This window comes from Aethalodelphis obliquidens, unplaced genomic scaffold (genome assembly GCF_003676395.1).
Source record: "Aethalodelphis obliquidens isolate GAN/ISIS:26980383/991018 unplaced genomic scaffold, ASM367639v1 scaffold70, whole genome shotgun sequence".
Classification (NCBI taxonomy): domain Eukaryota; kingdom Metazoa; phylum Chordata; class Mammalia; order Artiodactyla; family Delphinidae; genus Aethalodelphis; species Aethalodelphis obliquidens.
This window is the reverse complement of record NW_020838014.1, coordinates 8931374-8958952: the sequence shown is the minus strand read 5'-3', so window position 1 is coordinate 8958952 and position 27579 is coordinate 8931374. Positions and strand designations below refer to the sequence as shown.

Genomic DNA, 27579 nt, shown 5'->3' with positions numbered 1-27579 from the left:
CAAAGGTAAAGGAAAGATGTAAGAAAATGGCCTGTACTGAATCACTGCAAAGGACAGTATTCATCAGGGAATTAATTTGGAAGGAAATAGAGTGTGAAATAGCAGCAAGGCTTTCAACTCTGGCCTTAGAAACCCAGTCGGTGCTTCAGAGGCTCGCCAAGGCCCAGCCTGGGAGCTACCTCCAGAAAAGCAGCCGGGGGATGCCCAGAGACCACAAATTGCTGAGCTCGGGAGGAACTGATTGAGTGTGTAATTAAGGGGAGGGTTGTATAACACTTGGGTAAGTAGAACTTGATGGGGTCAAACCAGCAGGGCTTCTGGGAGATGAGAGAGCAGTCCCTGGAGCTGCTAGTAATGGAAGCCAGATGCATCATGTTAGACACAGCTTACCTGGGCCTGTGGGGAGAAGGATGGAAGAGATCAGGAAGGAGAAAGGTTGAAAGAGTGATTGCTCCCTAGATCAAAGCGTCCCCAGATGCTTAACACCCTAGTGGCTCAGTTCTAGGTGTAAGGTGGCATTCTGGAGCAATGGGCAAAATCCCCAGAAACTGAAGATCAGAGAGGCTGTGACTTGGCCAAGATCACATAGCACGATGCAGATGCAATGGATGCTGAATCTTGACTGTGGGTCCAGAGTGTGTCTTGGTATACGCCAGTGATGGTGACAGCTAGGAGGGAACTGTCAGAATGTAAAGGGGGCATCTTTGATCACGTGTAGGGATTAGGAATGGAAATCATTCACCTTTTATTTGTGGAAAAAATGGTCATGTGGAGGCTGAACACTGAAGCAATTAGGCACATTTAGGAACGCTTGAATTCCTATAGCTGTATCCCTAGCATTCCCCTAGTACAAGAGGCCCCTCATGATAGGCCCTCTGCCCACCTCTCCTACCTCTTGCTCTTCCCTCAGTTCTTGAGACGTTGGCTCCCTCTCGTCATTCAGACCTCAGCTTAAATGCGACTTTTTCGTATGAGAATATTTCCTTATGTGTTTATGTGTATGTTTAATTTAGTGTTTATTTCTGCAGAGACACAATAGAAACTCAGTGGTTAAACAGACAGGCTCTGGAACCAGACAGCCTAGGCTGATGCTCCATCCGTTAGGATCTGTGTGATCTTGAGCACGTGTCTTAACTCCTCTGTGCCTCAGAACACTTAATCTATAAAATGGGAGTAATGATAGTACTGTATTTACTTCATAAGATTTTGTGAAGAATAAACATGTAAAGTGTTTAGAAAAATACCTGGCCCATAGGAAATGCTCGATAAATGTTAGCTAGTAGTAGTAGTAGTATTAGCATTATCCTGTCTCTCCCTCTATAATCAGCAGGAACCTTGTCTGGTTTGTTCACTGCTGTGTGTTTCTCCAGCACATAGATCATGACCTGGCACGTGCGGCCTCAACACATATTAATTGAGTGAATTTTCTGAATTAATAAAGTAACTAAATCAGTGGTCAGTCATTCTTCAGGGAGATGTTTCATGTTGTACGGTAGGCCTCTGCCCTTTTGGACATGTTTTTCAATGGTTTGCGTAAAAATATAACTGAATAAACATAGAGTGCAGGCTAGTCACATTTACTAAGTGCATAGAACTGGGAGGAACAGGTTATTGAATGAATGAATAAGAGTGAATAAATGATAAGTATGTTAGATATGTCCAGATATGTCCATGTTGATATCTTTCTTTTGTTCCTGGGCCAAATATTACAAGATGTAACTTACTGGGGATAAATACGGAGTTCTTGATCTCACAGTCAGTTGCCCACAACAGTATAGGGGTTGTAGTGAGCAATTTGTTCAGTGTGAATCAATAATATGATATGTTCCTCAAAATTCTAAGTGTGCTGTGTCTGCACTCGTCCCTGAAATGAAGGAGGTGATGGCCCTGTTTTGTCCTGTGCAGCCCGGAGCACACCCAGAGGGCTGTGCTCAGATCTGAGAGCCAGACTTGGTAGCAGAGACAGACAAACATGTCAACTGGAAAAGGACCATCAAGGGGGAGGAATGGAGGCACTGAGGGAACATCGAAGATTTTTTTATGTGGATCCCAGGGACCACACTCAGACCAGTATGTAAGCTATAGGGACATGTAGACTTTAGATCAATATAAGGATAGTCGATGAAGTAATCAGAGCTGCCATGCATGAACTGGGCTGTCACTGGAGGATTTTGAGCTTATGCTGGCATTTTGCCAGACTATGGAAAAGGGTCGCACACCAGCCAGGTGGTGGAATAAATGGCCTTCAAGTCTCCACCCACCCTGAGAATCTGTGCTCCTATGATTCCACAGCATCCTTCATTCCCTGTGAACAGTCTGAGTCAGAGGCAGGCCTCGTTTTGTTTTTCATGTGGTCAAGGATGGGGTTTGGTCCTCTAATTTGATGATTCTGAACTTTAAAGAAGAGGGGAGTGCTTGAGAATCTGGTGACCTCAGTATAACCCTGTTAAAAGTGTTGCTACCATCACCTTGGGCCGGTTGGGCTTTGAGACTCCAGGGAATAGTGGCCCTTGAAATAGTACCTTCTTGCTACTGCTCAGAATTTACACTCTGGTGCTTCTTTCTCTAAGGCTTTTCTGTGCTGCCTTTCAGTGCCCAGGAGAGCAGCAAGAGGGCTCCCTGGGTCTCTCTTCTGAAAGAAGAAACACAATTTCCAGCTCCAGCTAGAACCTTCCTACTGCCCAGCCAGCACACATCTTGTGAACTTTTGAATTTACTCACTAGCGCCGCCATTTCAGATCTTCTCTTTTTGCATTGTGAGCCCCGGGATGAATCTCAAAAATGCTTTGATAACTCAGCTTGTACAAGGCATATGCATGTATGTTACCTGATATCAGTCTCATAAAAACTCTGTGACATCCAAACGTAAAGCTGCTGGCTCCGAGGGAACAAAGCTCTGAGGGATCAAAGTCAGTGTTCCAGGGAGAGGCAGAGGCAGGACTCAGAGTCCCACCTTGCACCTTGAGGTCAGCTTGGTTTTCTCCCCATATCCCCATACCTGTCCTCTGGGATGTGGCTTTCCTTTTGCTTTGCCTCCTTCACCACATGTGGTACCTTCTTCTTTTCACTTTCCAGTATCTTCCTTTCTCCAAAGCTTACATCCACCTGTGCTCTGGTTCCTTTTCTGCTTCTTGTGATCTTCCTGCCAAGGATGGTAGGAGTACTCTTGCATCCTCAGTCCCTCCCACTCAATTGGTTCCTTCCTTTCTGTCTTAAAATAGTAATATTTCCATTATCTTAAACTTTATTTCTCCTTTCCTTCTAGCTATCATCTTATTTCTCTTGCCTAGTAATGCCAAACCTACTGAGTGTATTATAACTCACTATCCGTCTCCTTGTCTCTTTCACACTCAAACCCTTTTCCCTGATACTTACCCTTGCAATCTGGCTTCCTTTTTTTTTTTTTTTTTTTTTTGCTTTATCAAAACTGTACTCTGGAAGACCAAAGCATCATTTAATCAATTTTGAGGCCCATCCTTAGTGCCCTCTCATTCTTCAATTCCTCTGTACCATTTGGCCCTGTGCACCATCTCCTATTTCTTGAAAACCACTTTCCCACCCTCTCAGGACGTATACAACTCTATACATTTGTAGCTATTCCACTGACTGATTCTTTTTTATCTGGACAACAATTTCCTCATCAGTTACACGAGAGAGGTGGGCTAGATCATTTCTAAGCTTTCTTCCTATTCTATGAATTTCAGTTTCTTTGGTTGAAACTTCTCCCCGCTTCTGACTGTGCCAATCCTTCATGACTTAGTTCTTGGCCTTCCATGCGACTCTCTTTTCTCCCACTTCCATGGATAGATAATCTATACTCATCTCCATGTGGAAAAATTCACATCTCCATAACCAATCCAAACCTCTCATCCCCCTGCCTTTACTTCCAGCTGTGCACACACAGATGCCACATCATCACTCACTTCATACTCAGCACTTCCTCAACCCCCAACAAGCACTTCTCCCCAACTCCCCCAATTTTTATCCGTGACACCCGAGGCTTGGGTAAGGTGGGGTGAGGAGGGGAAGCTAACTGCTTTTAAACTATATTCTGAGAATATAATGAAAAAGTAAAATATAGGCCCAAGTATCTGGGGGAAAAGATTTAATAAAGGAGAGAGACAAAATGAAATCACTTAACTCCAAATCTCTTTGCTATAAAGGGAACCAATCTTCAAGCCAAAAATGGCCAAACAAACATGGTTAGGAGGGATCAAAACCTTAAAGAGGTGAGCACATAACACCAGGTTGCTTTTAATGACTTCAGATCTTCCTATCCAGTGAATAATACCCTGAGGTAGATAAAGAAGTTCTAAATGTTACTTCAGAGAATTATCTATGAGAAATTAAGATATTTTCAGATTTTGAGTCTCAGAGAGCCAAAAATACAAAGGCAAATGTGGTCCTAGTTTTTTAAAACCCGTGAAATGTTAGATTCCAGAACCTGAAGACCGAGAGCTCCTTGGCCCCCGGTAGAGCCTAGAGTGGACTCTGAAACTAATAAAAGTCTGTGAGCACTTAGAGAAGAAAGCGATAATTACCATTCGGAGTCAGTAGTTAGCTAAAGTATTTCTTTTGTTTGGGTTAATAGACCAATAAGTCAAAGATTCCCAAGAAATTGATAAAATCTTTTTGGTTAGTTTATGTTTCTCAGTCTTACATGTTGGCAGTTTCCTTTTCTTTCATGTCATACCTGTGCTTGTAATCACCTGTTCAGTGTCTGGCTTCTTCAATCAATAGGCTATGAGCTTGGTGAGGGCAGGGTGGGACCATTCCTGACCACTTCACTGCTGTATCCATAATTCTTAGCTTTGTAGGTACTGATTAAAAGAATAGATAAAAGGATTAATTGCTTAACGGGTAGTTAGAAAATGTGAACTGGATGATGATAGATTTATAAGTGATTGCAAAAGTATACTTAAAATATTAATGAATTACTCAATTGATGCCAATCTAAAGATTAGCTCTAACTATAAAACTCTTGGAAGAAAACAGGAGGAAATCTTCATAACATTGGATTTGGCAATGATTTCTTGGATATGACACCAAAAGCACATGAAAGAAAAAAAGTGGATAAGTTGGACATCATCAAAATTTTAAAAGTTTGTGCTTCAAAGGACACTATCAACAGTGAAAAGGTAGCCCATGGAATGGGAGATACAAATCATGTATCTGATAAGGAATTGATACCCAGAATATATAAAGAACTCCTACAACTCAACAGACACAAACAACCCAAGTCAAAAAAGGGCAAAGGTGACCATATGTGTGTGTGTTTATCTCTTAGCTTTCTATCCTGTTCCATTGATCTATATTTTTGTTTTTGTGTCAGTACCATACTCTCTTGATTACTGTAGCTTTGTAGTATAGTCTGAAATCAGGGAGCCTGATTCCTCCAGCTCCATTTTTCTTTCTCAAGATTGCTTTGGCTATTCAGGGTCTTTTGTGTTTCCATACAAATTGTGAATTTTTTTGTTCTAGTTCTGTGAAAAATGCCATTGGTAATTTGATAGGGATTGCATTGAATCTGTAGATTGTTTTGGGTAGTATAGTCATTTTCACAATGTTGATTCTTCTAATCCAAGAATGTGGTATATCTCTCCATCTGTTTGTATCATCTTTAATTTCTTTCATCAGTGTCTTACAGTTTTCTGTATACAGGTCTTTTGCCTCCTTAGGTAGGTTATTCCTAGGTATTTTATTCTTTTTGTTGCAATGGTAAATCGGAGTGTTTCCTTAATTTCTCTTTCAGATTTTTCATCATTAATGTATAGGAATGCAAGAGATTTCTGTGCATTAATTTTGTATCCTGCTACTTTACCAAATTCATTGATTAGCTCTAGAGTCATGTACCACAATGTCCATTGCAGCTCTGTTTACAATAGCCAGGATATGGAAGCATTCTAAGTGCCCATCGACAGATGAATGGATAAAGAAGATGTGGCACATATATACAATGGAATATTACTCAGCCATAAAAAGAAATGCAATTGAGTTATTTGTAGTGAGGTGGATGGACCTAGAGACTGTCATACAGAGTGAAATAAGTCAGAAAGAGAAAAATAAATACCATATGCTAACACATATATATGGAATCTTAAAAAAAAAAAAAAGGTTCTGAAGAACCTAGCGGCAGGACAGGAATAAAGACGCAGACATAGAGAATGGACTTGAGGACACAGGGAGGGGGAAGGGTAAGCTGGGATGAAGTGAGAGAGTGGCATGGACTTATATATACTACCAAATGTAGAATAGCTAGCTAGTGGGAAGCAGCCGCTTAGCACAGGGAGATCAGCTTGGAGCTTTGTGACCACCTAGAGGGGTGGGATAGGAAGGGTGGTAGGGAGACGCAAGAGGGAGGAGATATGGGGATATATGTATATATATAGCTGATTTACTTTGTTATAAAGCAGAATCTAACACACCATTGTAAAGCAATTATACTCCAATAAAGATGTTAAAAGAAAAAAAAGGGCAAAGGACTTGAATAGACATTTCTCTAAAGAAGACATACAGATGGCCCATAAGCACGTGAAACAATGTTCAGCATTACTAGTCATCAAGACAATGTAAACCCAAACCACTTCACACCCATTAGGATGGCTATTATTAAACAAACAAACAGAAAATAACAAGTGTTGGCAAGGATGCAGAGAAATTGGAAGCCTTGTACATTCCTGGTGGGAATGCAAAATGGTATAGCCACTGTGGAAAACTGGCAATTCCTCAAAAAAATCAAGCTTAGAATTACCATATGATCCAGCAATTCTACTTCTGTAAGTTAATGAAGTTGACTTACATTAAGGATTAGTTAAAGGGCTTCCCTGGTGGCGCAGTGGTTGAGAGTCCGCCTGCCGATGCAGGAAACACGGGTTCGTGCCCCGGTCCGGGAAGATCCCACATGCCGCGGAGCGGCTGGGCCCGTGAGCCATGGTCGCTAAGCCTGCGCGTCCAGAGCCTGTGCTCTGCAACGGTAGAAGCCACAACAGTGAGAGGCCCGCATACCACAAAAAAAAAAAAAAAAAAAAAGATTACTTAAAAAAAAGTTAAAGCAGGGACTCAAACAGATATTTGTATACCCACGTTTATAGCAGCATTATTCACAATAGCCAAAAGATGGAAGTAACCCAAGTGTCCATTTCCAGAGGAATGGATTAAAAAAAATGGGATATATACACACAATGGATTTACTCAGTGCTAAAAAGGAGGGAAATTCTCATACATGCTATAACACGGATGAACCTTGAAGAAATTATGCTAAGTGAAATAAGCCAGTCACAAAAGGACAAATACTATATGATAATTCCATTTATTCAAGGCACCTCGAGCAGTCAGATTCATAGAGACAGAGAGTAGAATGGTGGGTGCCAGGGGCTGGAGGGAGGAGGAAACAGGGAGTTATTGTTAATGGGCACAGAGTTTCAGTTTTGCAAGATGAAGAGTCCTGGAGAGGGATGGTGGTGATGGTTGAACTACGATGATATACTTACTACCACGGAATTGTACACTTAAAAATGGTTAAAATGGGGGCTTCCCTGGTGGCAGTGGTTGAGAATCTGCCTGCTAATGCAGGGGACACGGGTTCGAGCCCTGGTCTGGGAGGATCCCACATGCCGCGGAGCAACTAGGCCCGTGAGCCACAACTACTGAGCCTGCGCGTCTGGAGCCTGTGCACCGCAGCAAGAGAGGCCGCGACAGTGAGAGGCCCGCGCACCGTGATGAAGAGTGGCCCCCGCTTGCCACAACTAGAGAAAGCCCTCGCACAGAAACGAAGACGCAACACAGCAAAAATAAATTAATTAATTAATAAACTCCTACCCACAACATCTTCTTTAAAAAAAAAAAAATGGTTAAAATGGTAAATTTTATGTTAGTTCTTTTTTAGCACAATAAAAAGAAATAGGTGAAAAAAAAAGAGTAACTCTAATTGTGAACTTCAGGACTTTATTCTGGGCCCTTTCATCACTTGGAGAGAACCAAAACAAACAATGTTAGAACAATTTTCTAAGGACTTTAAGATTCTGGAATAATGGATTAAAATTAATATTGAAATTAAAGAGGAATAACTGTAAAATTCTGAATGCAGAATATAAATAAGCAAAATTTATATAGGATTAGGGCAATGACTTATTTTACATGAAAAAGATCTTGGCGTTTTCATTTCCTAAAATTCCAAAGTAACCCCACAGCAGAAATATATTTTTTTTAAAGATAACTTTCCCCTATTCATAGAACCGTGTTCAGGTAAAAGGAAGTAACAGTCTCACTGTGCTCAGTGCTGATCAGACAAGACTGGGGCACCACTCTCTTCAGTTCTCGGTACTGTACTTTCAAGGCGTTTATAAGCTGTAATAAAGCAGGATAAAACTGTGAGAACTGTTAGGGAACTCAAAACCAGATCTCACGGTTTTTGGTTGATGAATAAGGGGATTTAGCCTGGGAAAAAGAAAATTAAGAGGGACAGAATAATTGTTTTCAACTATCTGAAAGGCTGGCCTGTGAAATAAGGACTGTCTTTATTCTGTATTTACTCTTAAGAGCAGAATTGGGATAGACAGAAAGCTAAAAGAAGGCTGATTCTTCGTGTGGCAGAATTTTCTAAATATTAGAACTGATGACATTCAGTAGAATGGCCTCCCCGGTACTGGGTGGCCACCTGTCAGGAACGCTGTAGGGCAGTAGGTGGGTCCTTTCCGACACCATGATTCTAGCTTCCTTTCATTTTCTCAGTCTTGGCATTGTTTGACTCCTCCTTCTTTCCTCCAATATCTAATGACGTTTTCAGGGCTCTTCCTTCACAGCCCTCTTGGCTTTACCCTTTACTCTTCACCGCCATTGCCAGCAGCCTGACTTCCTCATCCCTGGATGACTTGTGCGTGCTGCCAGTCAGCTCTTCCAGCTTTAGGGCTGCTTGCTTCAATCCATTCTGCATGCTCCTGCCAGACTCATTTTATAAAATATTTACCATGTAATTCCCCTGATCAAGACCAAAGAGTGGTTTCCCAGTGCCTCCCACGTCAAAATGAAATTTCTTTTCTTGCCTTTTGGGGCCATTCTTCTTTCCCTGTCTTTTCCACCTCACATTCTATTACTCAAATGATCTATTTTGGTTAAGCTGTTCGCTTCAATGTCAACTAGCCTGATTGTCTTCACCGGTTCATTCCCACGCCATTCCCTCATGTGTGCTGTCCTTCTGTGTATCCCCCCCCCCCCACCGCTTTATTATAGAGACCACCTCATGTACCACAACCATACAAAATCTTTCCTGGCCACCCAAACTCACGCTGATCCTTCCTTTCTTTCATTCACCGAATAAATATTTACTGATTGCTGTTAGAATGCAGGTACTATGCTAGATGCTCGTGAACAAGTGATGAGCAAGAAAAATTCAGTTCCTGACTTCATGGAGTGGGTGAGATAGAATAAACAATTGCTGTAGAGGACACAAATAGGATGTTGTGCTACAAAATGATGATGTGCATATGTGTGTGTGTGCGTGTGCGCGCTGAGGATGGGTGGATGTTTTGATGGGGTAATCAGAAAAGGCCTTTCTGAGGAGGTAACAATTAAGCTGAGACCTGAAGGATGTGAAGGTGTCAGTTCTATTTTACAGCCATTGCTAGTATATATCTCTTCAATTAGATGTAGGCTCCTTGTAGGCAGCTGTTATACTTTCCTTTTACTCTGCTGTGCCCAGCACAGTGCAGGATCTAAGATAAATGCCCAATGTTTCTTATAAGGCCCTTGCTGAAACCATGGATTCTGTTATATAATGCTAAAGACCATTTCTTTCCTGGGCCAAGTGACGCCTAGTTCATACTTTGTATGGATGTGATCCTTGTATTTCCTTATTGGTATTATTACACTTTTAAATAATAATGATTATATTTTAAAGGCCTTGCAGACACTAAGTATAATAGGAATGAAGAGGATTGTAGGAATTCTCTAGCTTCATTGACAAGGAAAAGACAAACTAATCTTTATGACAGTATATTGACATTTCAAAACTAGCATTTAATTATTTACATACTGTAGTATATTAAAAGTACATATACATTTGTATAAATAAATCTGTGTGTGTGTATAAAATTTTTTAATAGCTCACCTACTGACAGCTGTAACAGAGAACTTCACCAAAGCCTTGGAAGAACTTTTGCAGTTTGGAGAACAAAATAAATCACAGTAATCCATGATTCCCTGTAACCAAATACACTTTGAATGAAGGCAATGGTGATGACTCAGTGTCTAGCAAGGTGCTGGGCCCGGCTGGACTGCATTTGATGCTGGGAACTGAGCCGCCAGAGGCCAGAGCTCCAGAGATTTTAAAGCCCAGCCGAAAGCACATGCTTAGATCAGACTGATTCATGGGGAAGGGCGAGAGTTTCCAGGAAAAGAAACTCTCGGCGGAGCTGTGGGGTTTCTATGTGGGAAGCGGGGAAAATGAAAGCCCCTGAAAGCTTGGCAAAGACTGAGAAATAAATACAGGCTCCCAGGAGTCTTCAACGGAAGAAACTTAGGCTGTGACCAAAAAAAAAAAAAAAAAAAATTTTTTTTGAAAAGTTAAATCCACCCTCAACACTAATTAACTGGACACTGAATACCACTGAGATTTCTAAGTCCTTTTTGCCTTTGACCCGAGCTCCAGCCACAGGAGAAAGAAAGAGGGAGTCTAGCACAGAGCTGTGGGCAGGTTGTACAGTATGAAGAACCAAACTTCCTGGAGTCACACATCAAACCAGTCCAGTCCTGTCCCCCTCTCCCCACCATGGGGAAGACCTGCACTTTCCTAAGGCTGGGCTTTTTTTTTTTTTTTTTTTAACCTGTTCTTTGGAACCCTGGGGTCCCTCATAATTGCTTCAGGCTCTGAGGGGGGATTTTGCAAGGGAAGCCTGAGTTCTTGTATGTTTGGTGAAATAACTGAATTTTTCCATGCTTTAAATACGTGTGAGGGACTCATTTCTGAACCTTCTCTTTATCTTCTTTCTGTGATCATATACTCACCTTCTTCCTCTGGCAGTATTTGTTGCCAAGCACAACTAAGCACTGAGCCAGAAAGTTAACAGTTGAAGTGTGGTTACCTATAGGCAGAAAACAGATCGGGTCTGTTACAGTAACCCAGATAAGGAGCCATGTGAGGGGGAGAGAGAGAGAGAGAGAGAGGCTTTTTTAATTTACACAATCCTCATAGCATACCTTCTTTTTAATCTAGTTTATGATTTAACTCCCTCCAGTATAAAATATTGGGCCACAAACTGGCTTCTGGGCTCTATAAACTGTTTGCTTTAAATGTGTCATTAAAATTTTACCACCAAATTAAGATTCCTTGACTTTTCTTAAATATAAGTGTTTGTGATTTTGAAAAACATGACTGGTCTGGGTTAGAGAAAAGAAAGTGACAGTAGGCTCAACTTATTTAAGCAGCAGAAGAAATATGATGCAATTTGATGTTTTTTAAAGCAAAAGAGATGAGTCTGTGAGTTTAAAGATTTCGTAGAATAAGCAAGTTTTTGCACGTGATCTTCCTGTGGTTCTCTCACCCCTCCCCCAGCCTATCCTCCACACCCCAGGGCAGTAATCTTTCTGCAGAGCCAATCTCATCACCAGATTTCCGTGCTTAAAACTTGGAAGTTCAAACTCCTCAGCGGGCCACCCCAGGTTCTCCTGTGGCCTGTTCTCTTTCTGAGCTAATTTCTTCTCTCCACCTCCTTTGAAGAGCCCAGCTGGCTGCAACAAGCAGGCCTTTGCTGCCCCCACTTCCTGTTTAAAAGCCTACCACCACCCTCCACCAGGAAGTACTCCCTCCTTCAAGAGTAAACTCAAAACCACCTTTCGTGGAGTCTTCACCGTACCTTCTTCTCTGGCCTGTGGCACTCTGTCCGCACCTTCACTATGGCAATGCACGGAATGGTCAATTCACACACGCACTTCCCGGTCCCAGCCTTAGCACAGTTCTTGACACACACTAGGCACTCTCTAAATGGTTGCTGGTTGCTGAATAAATGAGTCTTTGGGTTAAATACAGCTTTCCTCTCCTCTCAGCACTTTAAAAGTAGTCAGAAAAGGAAAAGGAAGTGACTAAAGTGTAGACAGTTTAAACGGAACACAGTACCCACCCTGTCTAGGGTACTCCCGGCCACTGGGAAGGAGAAAGCAAGAATAAAGATAGAGACCAGGATCCCAGCTCTGCTTGGAGCTGCTGGAATTTCTCACAACAGCCAGGACCGGCTACTTCATCTGTGGGGCTCAGTACAAAATGGACATGTGGAGCCCCTGGTCAAAGATTATTAAGAATTTCAACATGTGGCAGCAGAGCATTAAACCAAGCCGGGCCTTGTGCAGCTGCACGGGTCGCATGGCCAGGAAGCTGCCCTGATGACAGAAGTTGCATCACGATCACAATATCAAGAAGTACAGGAGAGCAGGGAAGCTGGGAGAAATTTTGGATCAATTTTTTGGATCATAGCTTTAAAATATGTAAAATTGTTTTAAAACTTATTTTCTCTTGCCCCAACCCCTCATAAGACCCCTTCAGTTATGTTTGCTTGTTTTCATTTATAAGTGCAGATCCTTTAAAAAAGTAATTTTATTTCACATTGTTTTAGGGAAAATACCACATACGCTTCATTAGTCCTTAAGAAATAATGCTATGATCCACACCTCACGACTTACCCCAGAAATGAAGTTACACATCATTACTGTATCTCCTTCATTTAATCCCAAAATTTTGGCAGGGGCAGGAGTGGGAGAGACTGCCTTGGCTTTCACGGGATTATGTTAACGTGAAACATCTTTATCACCCCTTCGCTGTTTTAAAAAATCTTGCATCATTAGTTCTCCATGCAAAAGCATCCAACCTCTCAAATGTGATTTTATTTCATAGCAGGAGTGGCAAATTAGAAATTGTTACATTTAAACCCCAAATGAACTTGGTTTATCAGATGTCATCATGATGAAATGTATAAGCTGATAATGTAAATGAATGAAGATTTATTGAAGGGGTCTTTTCAAAACCCAGCTCCTTTGAAACGGGTAAGTTGGTCTGCACTGCTGCAAGTTCTCCAGCAGGGGGCAGCGCGGAGTGCCACATCCCCAGCCTCTCCCAGCAAGGGTCCACAAGACTCCTGTCTGCCTTTGGCTCCCTCCTTGGGACAGACGCAAAGGGACCACACAGCATTAGTGACCACAGCACTATGAGATGCAGCAGGAAGTGGGGATGCCCACGAAGCCGGACCAGTGGACAAACGCCAGGTCCCAGCCTTCCTTTCAGGGCTCTCATCTCACGCTCCCCATGCCTAGCTGTTTCCCTGTTCTCTTCTATTACTTCAAAGCCAGAGAACCTAGGAACAGGGCTAAATTCATGAAACAAAATGCTCGTTGTACTCTTCTAATTTCTCCACAAGGTAAAATTTTCACCGCCCAGGACCCTCTGTAAAGATCTGATTGTGTCAGAATTCTTAAACCAGTGAGCCCAGTTTTCTCAACTGCAAATGAGATGATTACGACCTACTTCCTAGGGCCCCTCAAGAATTTGCAAGGGAACGCAAGTAGAGTGGACGTGACTGGTAGAGGAGGTGCTCAAATTAAATCTCACTTTTGTGGTCTGGGGCTCTTGTGTTACTGAGAAGATAGTGCTGCTGAAGGTGGAAGAGAAAATGACTCTCAGAACACTCTCGGGGAGAGAGAGAAACATTCACAGGTAAAACTCAGACTGTGGAACACCAGCAGAGCCCCATCTGTACAAGCCTGTCTGCAGACGACTCTGCACCTGCTGCTCCTCGCTTAGATTCTCTCACCTGAGAACAAACACGCACACAGACGCCCACTTGCTTAGCTAAAGACGCCTACAACTCAAATACACACACCAGAACAAACCTAACTGTACAGAAACACAAACAGCTGGTCCCTTAGAGGCGTACCTTGCGGGACACACGCTGACGTGCCGAAGGTGTGTGCGTGGAAGTGAACTGTGTAGACTGAGCAGGGCCTGCAGAGGGGACGCGGACAGGCAGCGGTGGGGAAGCAGAACGGACGACAGAGACCCACGATTGCGGGTGCAGTAAGAATACTTCACCTTGACAAGCTCCAGGGACATTTCATGGCTTTTCAAATAACTAAAAATACACCTTTGGCCTCTTAATTACTTCACACCATTACACTGGCTCTCACAAAAATTCCCAGTAAAGACCATGAATTGCCTCTAGAGGTGGGGCATGGGGACCAGGGCTGCTCTTCTGCCTGTAGCTAGGATTTCCTGATTAGGACAGAAACAGCACAGGATCAGTCTACACGAGTAGTTACTCCTCAACAGCAAGCAATACGCTTCATCTGCAAAAGCACTTTTATGTACTTCCCCTAACCTTCACCCAGATCAACTCCGATACAAAGCTACTATGCTTCTGGGTCACATGGCAACTAATAAGCCCAATACTGAACAAACAGGAATCCAAATGGACAAAAAAGGCAATTCAATTTTGTAAGAAACAATATATTTTATTTTTCTGACACCACAGCTCTGGTGAGTGGTTTTGTACCAAATTTAATGGAGGTTACACAGAACGTTTGACGCATGGGACGGGGAGGGAAGGGAAGGAAACACAAAATTAAAAACAAAAACAAAATCTTGGATAGCTTTTAGCATCTGTTCCACTCCCACATTAATAAAATTCACTTGGGAATTCCTAATAAAAGGAGAACAGAAAACAAGGTGGGCAGGGAAGGGTAGGCTGGGGAAGAAAAGACGAAGGGCAAAGAAGACCATTGAGCATCCCAAAGACAGACCTTTCCCTCCCAGAGCCGGGACAACGCTCGGCATGGAAGGCGAGGCTTCGTTAGATTTATTTCCCCAAAATAACACCGTGTATTGCAGCTGCCAAAGGGAAAAAGAGAGGAGGGAAGCAGGGGGTCACCAGTGGGGGACACAACAGGAGGAAACTCACTTAACCAAGAAGATAGGGAAGGAGAGAGGAGGGAAAACAAGAGAAAAATGTGAAGGTGGGTCTTCAGATTGGGAGAGACAGACAGTGCTGAAGAGCACTTGAACTGAAAAACAAATGTCCTAAGCATCATTATTTTTAAAAAGAAAAATCTCCCCCCTCCCCCCACCCCTCGCTGAACTTAGTTCCTCTTTTTGTGCTTTTCATTAATACTCTGCTCTGAGGTCGTAGTTTGGTTTTTCTATACACTGGAGTTGAAAGAAAATAGTCCAAAGGTCTGAAGATGGATTCTCCACCTAAAGTAAACAGCCCAGCATTCCTGTTCTCTTGTCCCAAAGACTAAAGTCTCTGCTAAAATCCCTTTTACAATATAGTACAGTACACACAAAAAAAATAAAGCCCAAAGCAAAAACAAAACCAGAAAAGAATCCTGGGAGAAGCCAGTCCAAAGGACGTAAACATACAGAGAATGGTGCAACACATGGCCCATGGCAATTCTCAAAGCACGGCTACAGATCCCCAAGTAGGTGCTATCATGGGATACCCAAGTCCACAAAAATAATTCTTAAAAAATAAATCTTAAAAAAACACACCTGTTGATTAAATGAATAATTTGTTTTCAGATAAATCCATACATTCTCGAGTTCCCCCCTCCCGCAAAGCAGCCCTTGGGTCTCTGTTCTCCTATTGCATGACCAACAGTACTCCTGGAACTCCCTCAAAGCAGCTCTCAGGACCTGGAATCTCATCTTGACAAGGATCGGCACATCCAATCTTAGCAGCTTAAAACATCATGTTTCCTGGGTTGCCAGGTCCTTGGCTAAATCCACCCATGCCCACGTCAGCGGCCATGCTCCGGGGCCTCATCTGTGGGGGGATCATGATGTTCTGTTGGGGTCCCATCATGCCCTGCATGGACATCATCATGCCTGGAGAGCCCACAGGCCCAGGGTGGGTGTAGAGCCCGGCAGGCCCTCGATCCTTGCCAGGAATCATGCCCACGGCAGCAGCTGGATTGCTCATCAGGGTGGGCTGGCCGGGCATTGTAGATTGTGCTGGTGACATCATCCGATGGTGAGGTCCCATCATGCCTTGCTGGAGAAAGGCTGGTGGTCTCATTGGGTTGTGGCCTGGCATGGATGGAGCTGTACCAAGAGGGATGTCCGGAGTTCCCACCGGCCCTGGACCTCCCATGCCAGGTAATGCTAGTCCCATTCTGGGGGCTTGTTCGCCCATCATCCCCTGCATGTGCGAAAACCCAGGTCCAGGACCCTGGGGCTGTTTACGGCCTGGGACTTCCCCTCGAGGGAAATATTGCAGTGTCTGGCTAGGCTTCTCAGATGGAATAATGCGAGACAGATCAAACTCAGGTATTCCGGTGGCTCCAGGTCGGATGACCTCCTGTAGATCTGGGTCTGTAAACACTGAAGGCATGCTGTTCCCCAGGACAGCGAAGGAGTCAGGACCCCCTGGGCCTCCAGGCTTGCAAAGTGCTGCATCTGCTGAACTTTGGGGCAGGTTGCTGGGGCGGCCGAGGGGCCCTTCTCCTGGGAAACCCATCCCTCCTGGGAAGTTGCCCTGCCCCCCACTGGGGCCATTGTGAGGAAATGGAACCTGCTGTGGAGGAGATTGAACTGGAGGGAAGCCCTGGGGGAAACCCATCCGTCCTTGAGGTACCATCGGAGGCTCCTGGGACCCATGCCCCATGATAGGATTGTGTGACATCAAGCCAGGCCCCATCGGGACCCCATGAGGAGGTATGGTGGGTCCCATGGCATTCGGAGAGGGCATCTGATTGGAGTGAGAAAGTGGCTGGGTCATTCCCATTGGGCTGAGGGTTGGCATTGGAACCACGGGGTTTGGACCTGAAATTCGAGGATTCTGTGTATTAATGCCCAGTCCTAGAAAAATAAAGATATCAAAGGAATCAACTTAACCGAAAGCAACTCAGGAAAACTATCATAAATCAAATTAACAAAAACACTATTGTGCATCAAGTGTGCATGGTACTGTGCTGGGGAAACATACAATGCACAATCTCTGCCCTCCATAAGATTATAATACATTTTGGGGCACACAAACCAACAGCTCTACAAGACAATATATTATTGAGTCTTAAACTGTAAGACATAAAGGTATATAGAAGACAGCTAGGAAGAAAGTCTCCTGTGTGAAAAGTTACAAGTGAATATGCAAATGAGTACAGTCTTCGTCATTGGAGACATTTAATATAGAAGAAAACAATTTGCCTGGATGACTTAGTATGGTCCTTTTTGGAGAAAGAGGACTAATCAGTCCTAAGAGTCTAAGAATCAGCAATAACAACAAGGAAACCAAACAGGCCTTTTTCAATTGATACTTGACATCACTATTTTATATTACCTTACAGAGAGAGCATTTCGAACTCTACGTTACGTGAAACGGTAAAGAAAAGCTAACTTTTAATGGAAAAGGAAAACACACAGGTTCTACTATGATCTCTGGGACATTTAAATATTTGGTCTGTCCATGGAGTTAACCACTGAGAATGGTAAGGATGGTGCTTGTGCCACACACAGAGCGTGCCCTAACCTGCCTGATGATAAAGAGCATCCCTAACAATCAGAATGGAACTGGAACCAGACACCCATGGCTCAAAAGTCATGGTCTCTTTACTGACCACCTTCACCACCCCAGATCATGTCCTATTAGTGAGATTTGGGGAGACGGGAGGTGTAGGGGTGAAGGAGAACAGAATGAGTAGGGAAGGGAGGAATTTTATTCTCTCTCTAGTCCTAAAGAAAGTGATTCTCTAGGAAATAGGGGCTTTCCATTGTCTGAAATCCTGTGGCTGCTTGTGGTTTGAGGCTGCCCTTCCAGGAAAATATCTGAGGACTAAAGACATTCTGATCAGCATGTTGAAAAGATACCGCTCCCAGTTTTGGGCCAGGAGGACCTCCCCAACCTCTACCAAAAAAAAAAAAAAAAAAAAAAAGCATCTAGGAACACAGAAGCATCAAAATTTCCATAAGAAAGTGACAAGAACTATAAAGAAGCCTGCTTTCTTATCAACAAATACTGAATTAAGCTAATAAAAAATACTGTGATCATTCTCTTCCTCTAGGCAAGACACTTTAGTTTTACTGAAACTAACTCAGATAGTATACTTTTCTAACTTGGTGAATGTCCAGCCATCAAGAAAAGACTTCAAGAAGTTTTTCTTTTGTCCAGAGCTAGCTCCATATCCTATCTTCCTGATTTCTTACCTGGCATATTATTCATTGATGGCAAGTTGGGAGAACGAGCTGGAGGGGAGTCGTCATCTGAGCTGGCCACGGTCTTGATGGCATCGTGGTATAACGGGGTAGAACTGGGCATTGCAAACTTGGACATTCGAGACATCATAATAGACAGTGGGTTCTGGGAAAGGGTCGGCTCTGGAGGCATGGTGTAAGGTGTACTAGAGGGAAGACTTCCCGGGATACTCACAGAGGCAGACTGGCTGGCTGTAGGAGGTGGGGGGCCACCTAGGAGAAGAAAGCAAAATAAAAAAAGGGCAGGGAATTAGATTTCTCTTGAAAGCTACTGGGCCTATCGTTATGAACGAGCAGGGCCAGGAATGAGACAGATGAACAGGACAGTGTTATTAGACCCAGGACATGAATCATCAGTCTCTAGTCAAGCTCCGTGTGTGTGCAGAGGGAGACTGCAGTGTGAGATGGAGGTGACAGCTCAGCAGATGGGAAGACAAACGCACCAAGAATGCATAAGAAATATTAGTTCAAACTTGGGAAAACCATGGGTTACAGGCAACTCTTATGGATCTCTTTCCCCTGCCAATCACAATTTAGAATTCGACTCAGGCATTAGTATGCTAGGAAGCCAGATTAGCAATCCCACCCCAGGTACTAACCGAATCGCCCTACACACGCTCTTGATTGATTTTCTGCCACCAAGGTGTCTGAACTGAAAAGGTCTGAGGGGGCAACTCCACTGTACTGCTTTTGTGAACTGCTACCTAACAGAGAGACACACTTGAGCTTGGGAGGATAAATCTATCTTATTCTGATTCTAGTCTTCCTCAAGTGGAGACAGCACAGACCTAGTATTTATACCTCAGTGCTCATCTTCCACTGACCTCCTCTGGTCCCGTTCACAAAACCACCATCATCAGTGAGAGCTTCTCCTAGGAAGAAAATACTAATAAATTGTAGCTGATCTCTGAGAACAGCAGTTTACCAAGGAGAATGTTTCGGTAACAGTTTCTATGGTCAACACATATTTACGAGAACCACTCAAGTCTCTCAGCAGCCTCTCCTCTTTGCTTGGGATGATACTCAGACTCTCTTGACATGATGAAGGGCAGCCCTCTGAAGTGGGTGGATCTAGTATTTAAAGGCACATTTACCCACTGTTGAGACATTCTATTCCACCACCGTGAGTTCACTGTGCAAATGTAAATCATTCAGTGAAATGACACACATTTCCCATTTTCCTCCCAGTCCTATCTGAGAAACATATTCTGCACTAAGAGCATAACCCCACGGAAGTACTGATTACGCACTCTGCCACAAATACGTCCATCTTGGCAAAAGCCACCTCCTTTGGTTGCATAATCAGGTTAAGACACCAGTTTTCTTAAAGGATGTAAATCAGGCTTTTGCAATCTCTGGCTTTAAGGTGCAACTGTGAGGATGAAAGCATACTGACCTGACTCTACACTTCCCAGCATGGCTGGGGAGGCCATGGTGAGGGGTGCTTTATGGTTTGGAGGGATCCCGGGGCTCTGAAGGGGAGGTTTTGGAGAGGAGGTCCATCCCGGTGACGGGGCGGGAAGTGATGGAGACTTGAGGTGAACAGGCGAAGCAGCAGCAGACCCCAAGACAGGGGGGGACTTAATGGAAGCAGCAGCAGCTGGGCCCGCCAGCATGCCTGCCAGCTGCGATGGAGTCTGGGGGGACTTGAGGTTCCCCGAGGGCGAGCCCAGCATTGGCGACTGGACTTGGCGCATCGTGGGAGATTTCAGAGGGTTAATGCCTGGGGAATGCACCTGGCTGCCTGCCACAGAGAGATCCACGGGCTTCCGCCCCAGGCCGCGCTGAACGGAAGGAGCGGTGTTGAGGCTAGTGGGGTTACTAGAAGGGTTGAGAGGTAGTGGTGGCATATGACTGAGCCGGCTGTTAGTCCTTTGGTCGGGCCCAATTGGTTCTCTGAGATTCCGCAAGCCACTGTTGCTGCCTGGACCCTGAGACATGGGGAGGAACGGCCTGGGGCCCATGCCATACTCTTGCTGAGGGTGCTCGCCAAAGGGCAGGGGCACCATCTTCTGCTGAGCAGGCAGCATGTCTGCACCGCCAGCGCGGAGTTTCATCATCTCCTCGGGCCCCACCCCAGCCTCTCTCATCTTCTGAGGTATCATCTGAGAGTTGGATCCCATGTTGACATTTAGACTGACATCTCCCTTCATCCCACTAGGAACCATCCCAAACTCGAGTTCCCGACCGGGGCCCATCTGTGGGGGCATTCCTTTTGGAAAGTCACCCCTAGAAGGGCTCAGCGGGCCCTCTACTGGTATTCGAGGGAAGATGGGATTACTCCCCGGCTCCATGTGTCGCTGGGAGCCAGGGATCAGCCTGTTCATCTCCATGCCGGGCCTGATGCCTTCCATGCTCATCCCCGGGGGCAGACCCAGCTGTTTCTCTGCCAGCTGCTGTTGAAACATCTCTTCAGACAATCCTTGGGGGTTTGGGAAACGTTCCCCTCGGCCAGGACCACTGAACACGCCCTGGCCAGGCGGGAAGTTTCGACCGTCTGGGATTTTTGGCACATCGTCTGGCCAGCTGACTCCAGAAAGACCTGGTCTAGATGCTGGGTTGGGGACATTAGGCCCCTCCATTTCAGAGTTCATCATTCCTGCAAATCCAGGGAGGCGCATCTGGCTACCTGGCATGTTGGGGTGGGGAGCCATGGCCCTCGGGGGCAGAGAATGGGGCATGTTGATACCGTCAGCAAAGGGCTCTGCACCCCCAGGCCCCCAGGCCTCACTGGGGGTCATCTGGTACGGAGGGGGAGGCCCTCGGACCACTCCCCGCGGCCCGTGCTGATGGACCATCATGTCCTGGAGGGAGCACTGCTGCACGACCACTTGCTCCTGCTTTCTCCTCTTCTCCTCATAGAACTCCTGCTGCAGTTTCAGCCACGCTATCTGCTCCGGGGTCATGTGATCCAGGTGGTCGGGTCCAATGGGCCCAGACTGGGAGTTCATGGAAGGTGGAACCATTTCATCCGGAGAAAAGGGCACATCTCTGTGTCCCTGAGGGCCAAATGGAGCCCCCACGTCTGTCCGGGGCCCAGGCCCCTTACCTAGGCTTTGGGATTGAGCCATCATGGCCTGTATTGGCCCTTCTGGTTTTTTCTGAGGTCCATCTAACACCCCAGTATTCTGCTGGGGTCCCCCACTCTGTCCTCCCGGGAATTCTTTCTCATCAGGGAAAAGCATGCGCTGGATATCTCTGAGCGTTTGTAAGGAGCGCTCCCGGTGCTCCAGCTGCTCCTGAGACAGTCCGTCGGGGTTCTCTCCCAGCGGGGGGGGCTCTCCACTGGACACCGGTGGAGGTGGGGGGCCTTTGGGATCTGCTGAAGAGCTACTGCTCCCCTGGGAAACGGGAGTCACTGCTCGGTTGTTGGGCGTCGAGTTTGGCCCGGTACCGTCTGGCGGCAGTGGAGTGGAGCTGGCAGGGCTGCCTACAGAAGGAATCAGTTTGTTTTCTACCCCAGGACTATCCCGGTCCAGGGGACGCGGGGGGGCGGCAGGCTTGGGTGCTGGTGCCGGAATGGGTGGAGTTGGCTGCAGTCTGGTGTTCTGGGAGGAAGTCTGGTCCTGGTTGGCTGGAGTGGGGGGCTGTTGTGGGAGAGGTTTTGGATCATTCCGAAGGGCAGATATCTGTGTGTTCTGAAGATAAACGAGATTTTAAAAATCATTGGTGAACTGAACAGAAGGGCAATGAAAAGAGCAAGATATGTTATAAAGGACTTGTCCCAGCCACATAAATCTACACTGACACTTGCTGTAGAAACTGCTCATGTACAACCCCACTCTGGACATGCAGACATTTTGATTTCTTTCTCACACTTTGCTGTCAAACGGCATCCTCTTTCCCTTGCTGAATAACTTTAAAGCATGCCAAGGGAAAGCCACGCTGCCAAAGTGAATACATTTGAGTATCTATTTCGAGGAACAGGTTTGATATCACATGTCTACTATGTGTTTCTGATTCAGGGAGAGATTAGTTTCTTGGTATGTGGGAGGCTGTACCTAACACCTTTTTCTTTCCCCGAAAGTATAACTGGATATGTAGACTTCTCATTGTCAATCAAAAAGTCTAATGTTTTCAACTGAAAGAGAAAGTCGTTGTCACCTCCAGCTCTGTACTCTGCCCGTCAGAGGCGGGAGGTACGGCCGCTCCACTTCAGTGTTTCCCCTGGCACAGTGACTAGTGAGGTACTCCTATCCTTGAGTTTCCAGGGGCCTGACATCTCCGATTTCTGTTTTCAGTTTGTGATCACTGATTCCATACGAGAATTTGTACATTAACTGTAGTAAGACCATCTGTAGGCAGGAAGGGTCTGCAGAGAAATCTGAGGCTATCTAGCTTGTGCTGTCCCTTGATCTGTTCTTTCCAATAGACAGCATGCGGCCCTTTCTACAGGCTGGATGATCGCCTTATTATTATTTATTAAGTACCGATGCTATACTAAGTCCTGGGTAAAGGCACGCTCACCTACAATAGGTGACACGGACACTGTCAGTGTCTGGAAGAGGAACTTGTAATGTTCTGGGTCTACACCTCGGCACTGCTGGAGGTACTGGTACTAGAGAAGGGCGGTAATGAAGAACAGACAGGCCCAGTCTAGCGACTCCATCAAGGGATCTCTCACCAGCCTCCAGTGAGCCGCGTGATCCCTTTTTGATGTTCACTTGCTCCTCCCTGTTCGCTTAATCCAGCCTGTATTTCCAAACCCCTAACACTCTTACTTACATCCCCACCTACTCTCTGGAACGTTTATCAAGGCGCAGATTTGTACAGGAATCATCATACATATCCCTGAACACGAACAGTTCACGTTCCGTGGGTATGTATGCAAATGTTCCACTTGCTGGTATTCTCCATGCATCTGTGTCTGCAGACCAAGACTGGTGGGGGTAAGACTGGCTGAACTTGGATGACTCTGGATGTTGCAGTGTCCTCTGTCTCTCTGACTCCTTAACTGGAGTGTGGAGGTCACCTTAATTTTCTCTCCAGTGCTAGTTTAAGTTTGGTTCTGTTGTTAAGGGTGGTCACTGATTTCCTACAAGGTGACCGTGACAGAAGAAACAGTTTAGTACCACCCTTTATATTTTAGATTTGGAGCAATGGACTATTGGACTATTCCCAATTCACTCCTTATAAACTCCTTTTCTGATTTCATTTTAGTACCAGAGAAGGTGGAAGTGAAAACTGTCTTAATGACTTAAGATCTGTCATTAAGTCAATAAAATGTCGGTTTGAGTTGCAATGTACGCCGTGCATTCCGAAATGATATAAATTATAAATAAACAAATATTTTTAAAGTATAAATTTAAAAATATATACATTTAAAATATTATACGTATCCATCGTCTACCCTTGAGTAGCAGAGATGCAGAGTGACATGAAATTCTTTTCCTAGGCCTAGGAAAGCCTAAGCCTGCTATGTCACAGGGGGGACTTCTATGTTCATATACAACAAGGACGAAATGTCATCCATTCTGTATTGAATTGTCACTTCAGTCGTTTATTGTCATTTAACTTTTCCCATGTTTAAGACTCATCCAAGTTTTAGATTTTATGCTTCCTGAACTCAGGGACTGTACCTTGAACCTCTAGTGTCCCCACAGCATTTGGTGCAATGCCTTGACAATGTAAGACACAAGAAATATCTTTTGGTTCAATTTGGAACACTACGTGTATTAAAACAACCATTATATGCATTTTCTAATGTAATTTATAGTAGGTGCTTAAGTTCCAGAGAGGAAACAGACTAACATTTACTATAATTTTGGAAATATCAAGCAATTAAAAGCATTCAATGGTTCTCTCACTTTGAAATAAATAAGAATCATTTTGAAAGTCACTGAGACCTTAATTATGGTATCATCAGCATGTACTCCAGTACTGCAGTTTTTGTTGCTGCTTTTTCTCTGTTCTTCAAGTAACTCAAGAGTGTTTGCTATTTTTTAAAATCCTGCTCTTTACAGAGGGTCTGAATTCAGAATTTCCCAGAGATGGCTACATGACAGAAATCCTAAGATATCTAAATATCTCCTTTTTTATGTTGTACCTCTTCTCTCCTAGTAATTCATCAATATATCAGCGTGTTAGTAGAAAAGGCCAATGCAGTGTGATATGCCTAAAACCACACAATTAGGTTAAATGCTCAGAATGTAGTTTATACCATCAAGATTATCTCCCATTGAACCTTCATACACTGTTGGTGGGAATGTAAATTGGTGTAGCCAATATGGAAAACAGTGTGGAGATTCCACAAAAAATTAAAAATATAACTAACATACAATCCAGCAATTTCAGTCCTGGGTATTTATCCAAAGAAAACAAAAACACCAATTAGAAAAGACATGTACCCTTATGTTCACTGCAGCATTATTTACAATAGCCAAGATATGGACACAACCTAAGTGCCCATCAATAGATGAACAGATAAAGAAGATGTAGTACATATATACAATGGAATATTACTTGGCCATAAAAAGAATGAAATCTTGCCATTTTCAAAAACATGGATGGACCTAGAAGGTTTAGGCTAAGTGAAATAAGTCAGACAGAGGAAGACAAATACTGTATCATTTCACCTACATGTGGAACCTAAAAAACAAAGCAAATGAACAAACCTAACTAAACGGAAACAGAGTCATAGATACAGAGAACAAACAGGTAGCTGAAAGAGGAGAGAGGGGTTGGGGAGAGGAGAGAAATAGGTGAGGAAAATTAAAAGGTACAATCTTTCAGTTACAAAATAAATAAGTCACGGGTATGAAATGCACAGTGTGGGGAATACAGTCAATGACTATGTAATATCTTTGTATGGTGATAGACAGTAACTAGACTTATCATGGTGATCATTTTGAAATGTACAGAAATATCAAATCACTACGTGTATACCACAAACTAACATAGTGTTGTAGGTCAATGACCACAAAAAAACAAACAAACTCATAGAAAAAGAAATCCGATTTGTGGTTACCAGGGAGGGAGAATTGGAGGAGGGTAGTCAAAAGGCACAAACTTCCAGTTATAGAATAAATAAGTACTAAGAATGTAATGTACAACATGATAAATATAATGAATGCTGCCATATGTTCTATATAAAAGCTGTTAAGAAAGTACATCCTAAAAGTTCTCACCACAAGGAAAATATATATTTTTTTCTATGTCTTTAATTTTGTATCTATATGAGATGACGGTAATCATTTCGTCACGTATGTAAGTTAAAGTATACAGTATACAGCACAGTAGGCTGTACACTTTTAACTTATACGGTGCTGTCGGTCAGTTGTATCTCAATAAAACTGGGAGAAGAAAAAAAGACTATCTCCCTATCAGTGAAATTCACCATCTCCCACCTTTACAGTCACTGCAGAACCTTTAAACCATTATTCCGTTTCCAAAATGACATACCAGAGGGGCTGTGCTTCTCTCTGTCTTGCTGTTAGAGATGTTCTGGATGTGGAAAGAGACAATAGTTTCAACCTGGCCCTTCAATACAGCTTCTGCAGCTCTGCAAAGACAGAAGAGATGCACACACTAGGACTTGTTCCTATTTCACTAACTGTAAATTTAAAGCACTTTAACCGATTAAACTGGTATAAGAGAGGAAGGAGAAGTATAAAGAACCACCAGCAATGTTGAATGAGAAGAAATCAAGAGAAAAAGGTTTTCATTATTTGTCTATCGTTTATCATCAAACTTCTGAAATTAAAAGATAGCCATTAGCAAATCTCAAAAAGAGGTACTAAAAACCCCCAGGATTTTCTCCTTCAAAGCCATCCACTCTAGTAGGTGTTTTATAGAGCATCCTAGCTCAAAATCCCAACCCAAGAAGGGTAAAATGAATTCTCACACCTAATAATAATTAAAGGCTGCCAAAATTCATTCTGTATCTTAATTTTTAAAACCTTAAATGAAAAAAACTAGGGTATATTCACATTTTAAATAAATAAATAAATATCCATTGACCCATCCATCCACTAGAGACGTATGTACCAAAATGTTCACAGTAGTTATCTCTGTAAATTCCTGAGATTTTTTTAGTTGTTTACATTTTCTAATTATTCCAAAATGGACATTACTTGTGTCATTTTAAAAAGAATACTAAGTTGCAGAAAAGTGTATATTGTGCAATCAATCCCTTTTGTGCTTAAAAAAGTATACATATGTATATTTGTACAAGCACAAAAAATTTCTGGAAGGAAAGCCAAGGAAGTAGCATCAATGGTTGCCTCTGGGGAGTAGGGGTGGGGAGGTTTTATATTTTATTTTACCTCTTTCTGTAGCGTTAACTTTAAGTAATAATACAAGTGGGCAAAAAAAGGATCAATCTTCAAAGGGAGTAAGAACTTAGATGCCCAAACACACAAGCCACGCCAACAGCAAGACATAGCCATCAACTTACTTATTGGCCATCTCAGTAGAAAACACATACACCACTTTGGCGGGAGTCTTCTGAGCAGGTGTGGGCTCTGGGGCAGTAGTCTGGCCATGGGAGGGGGTGGAAGACCTGGGGACTGTAGCATTTGACGGGGTCATCGAGTGTGGCGTGTGCTGGGAATCCTGGGACTTTATGTGGTCAGCAGAATTACATTCTAAAAGAATGAAAAGAGTCATGTCATAGAAAGAATAAAACTCTTTTTTCTGCCAGCATTTACAGCATCATAATGCAAACACCTTGAGAATTTCAAGGAGGAAGTACCTTGCTAAGAGGAAACCTCTTCTATTCATAAAAACACTTCTCCCTAAATGACTAATTACAAAGCACTCTTCCCCCACCTCCTTACTTCTCTACTATGCATTCTTCAGATATTAGCATAAATGTCCCTCCTTCCTGGAAACCCCTTTTGGATCCTCCTGGACTGGCTGCCCCTGCTAGTTGAACCCATAGCCCCCGAACTCCCCTTATTTCAGCATTTATCAAATTTACTGTAATTGTTTAATGATCTGCTGTCTAGGTGCATTCAAACCCTTGAGGATAGCAACTGTTTCTGTTTTGCTGACCATGGCACCCCCAGCCCCCAGCATAGTGCTGGTGCTTGTAACAGGCCTCCTACAAACACCTAAAGAAGAAAGGAAAGACAGGGGAACGATCACCCAGGTTCTCATTTCAAATTTGGGTCGGGAAGTAACACTTCCACTGCTTGAATACTAGTTTCATGTTCTGGCCTATAGTTACGATTTTTTACTTTATACTAGGAGGAAAAAGCCTAAAACCACAGCCATTGGTCCTATACTCTTTCTGGCTCACTCCATTTTGGTGCCTACTGTATCTCTACTACATGTAGCCACTCGTTCCTGCCACACTGAAACTGACTGTGACAAACCTGGACTAGTGCCAGGGCTGCCTCTTGTGCCTACAA

At 43.8% G+C, this 27579-nt stretch overlaps 1 protein-coding gene and 1 long non-coding RNA gene across 6 annotated transcripts in view; both read right to left on the bottom strand.

The window, feature by feature from the left end:
- Positions 1 to 811: 811 nt before the first annotated feature.
- On the bottom strand, positions 812 to 12016 carry LOC113611719 (uncharacterized). Its single transcript, XR_003429560.1, has 4 exons — positions 11850 to 12016; positions 11002 to 11078; positions 4694 to 4820; positions 812 to 4292 (listed from the first exon to the last, which is right to left on the bottom strand). It is a non-coding gene; the product is annotated as an uncharacterized LOC113611719 (long non-coding RNA).
- A 2448-nt stretch (positions 12017 to 14464) lies between these two features.
- BCL9 (BCL9 transcription coactivator) overlaps positions 14465 to 27579 on the bottom strand; it is an 86489-nt gene continuing 73374 nt past the window's right edge. For all 5 annotated transcript variants that reach the window (XM_027090932.1, XM_027090934.1, XM_027090931.1 and 2 more), the window contains 5 exons: positions 26622 to 26811; positions 25628 to 25727; positions 19623 to 21864; positions 18179 to 18439; positions 14465 to 16834 (listed from right to left, as the gene is read on the bottom strand). In XM_027090932.1, the coding sequence (XP_026946733.1) occupies positions 15717 to 16834; positions 18179 to 18439; positions 19623 to 21864; positions 25628 to 25727; positions 26622 to 26811 (3911 nt within the window). In that variant the 3' untranslated portion in view covers positions 14465 to 15716. The remainder of the gene's footprint in view (positions 16835 to 18178; positions 18440 to 19622; positions 21865 to 25627; positions 25728 to 26621; positions 26812 to 27579) is intronic.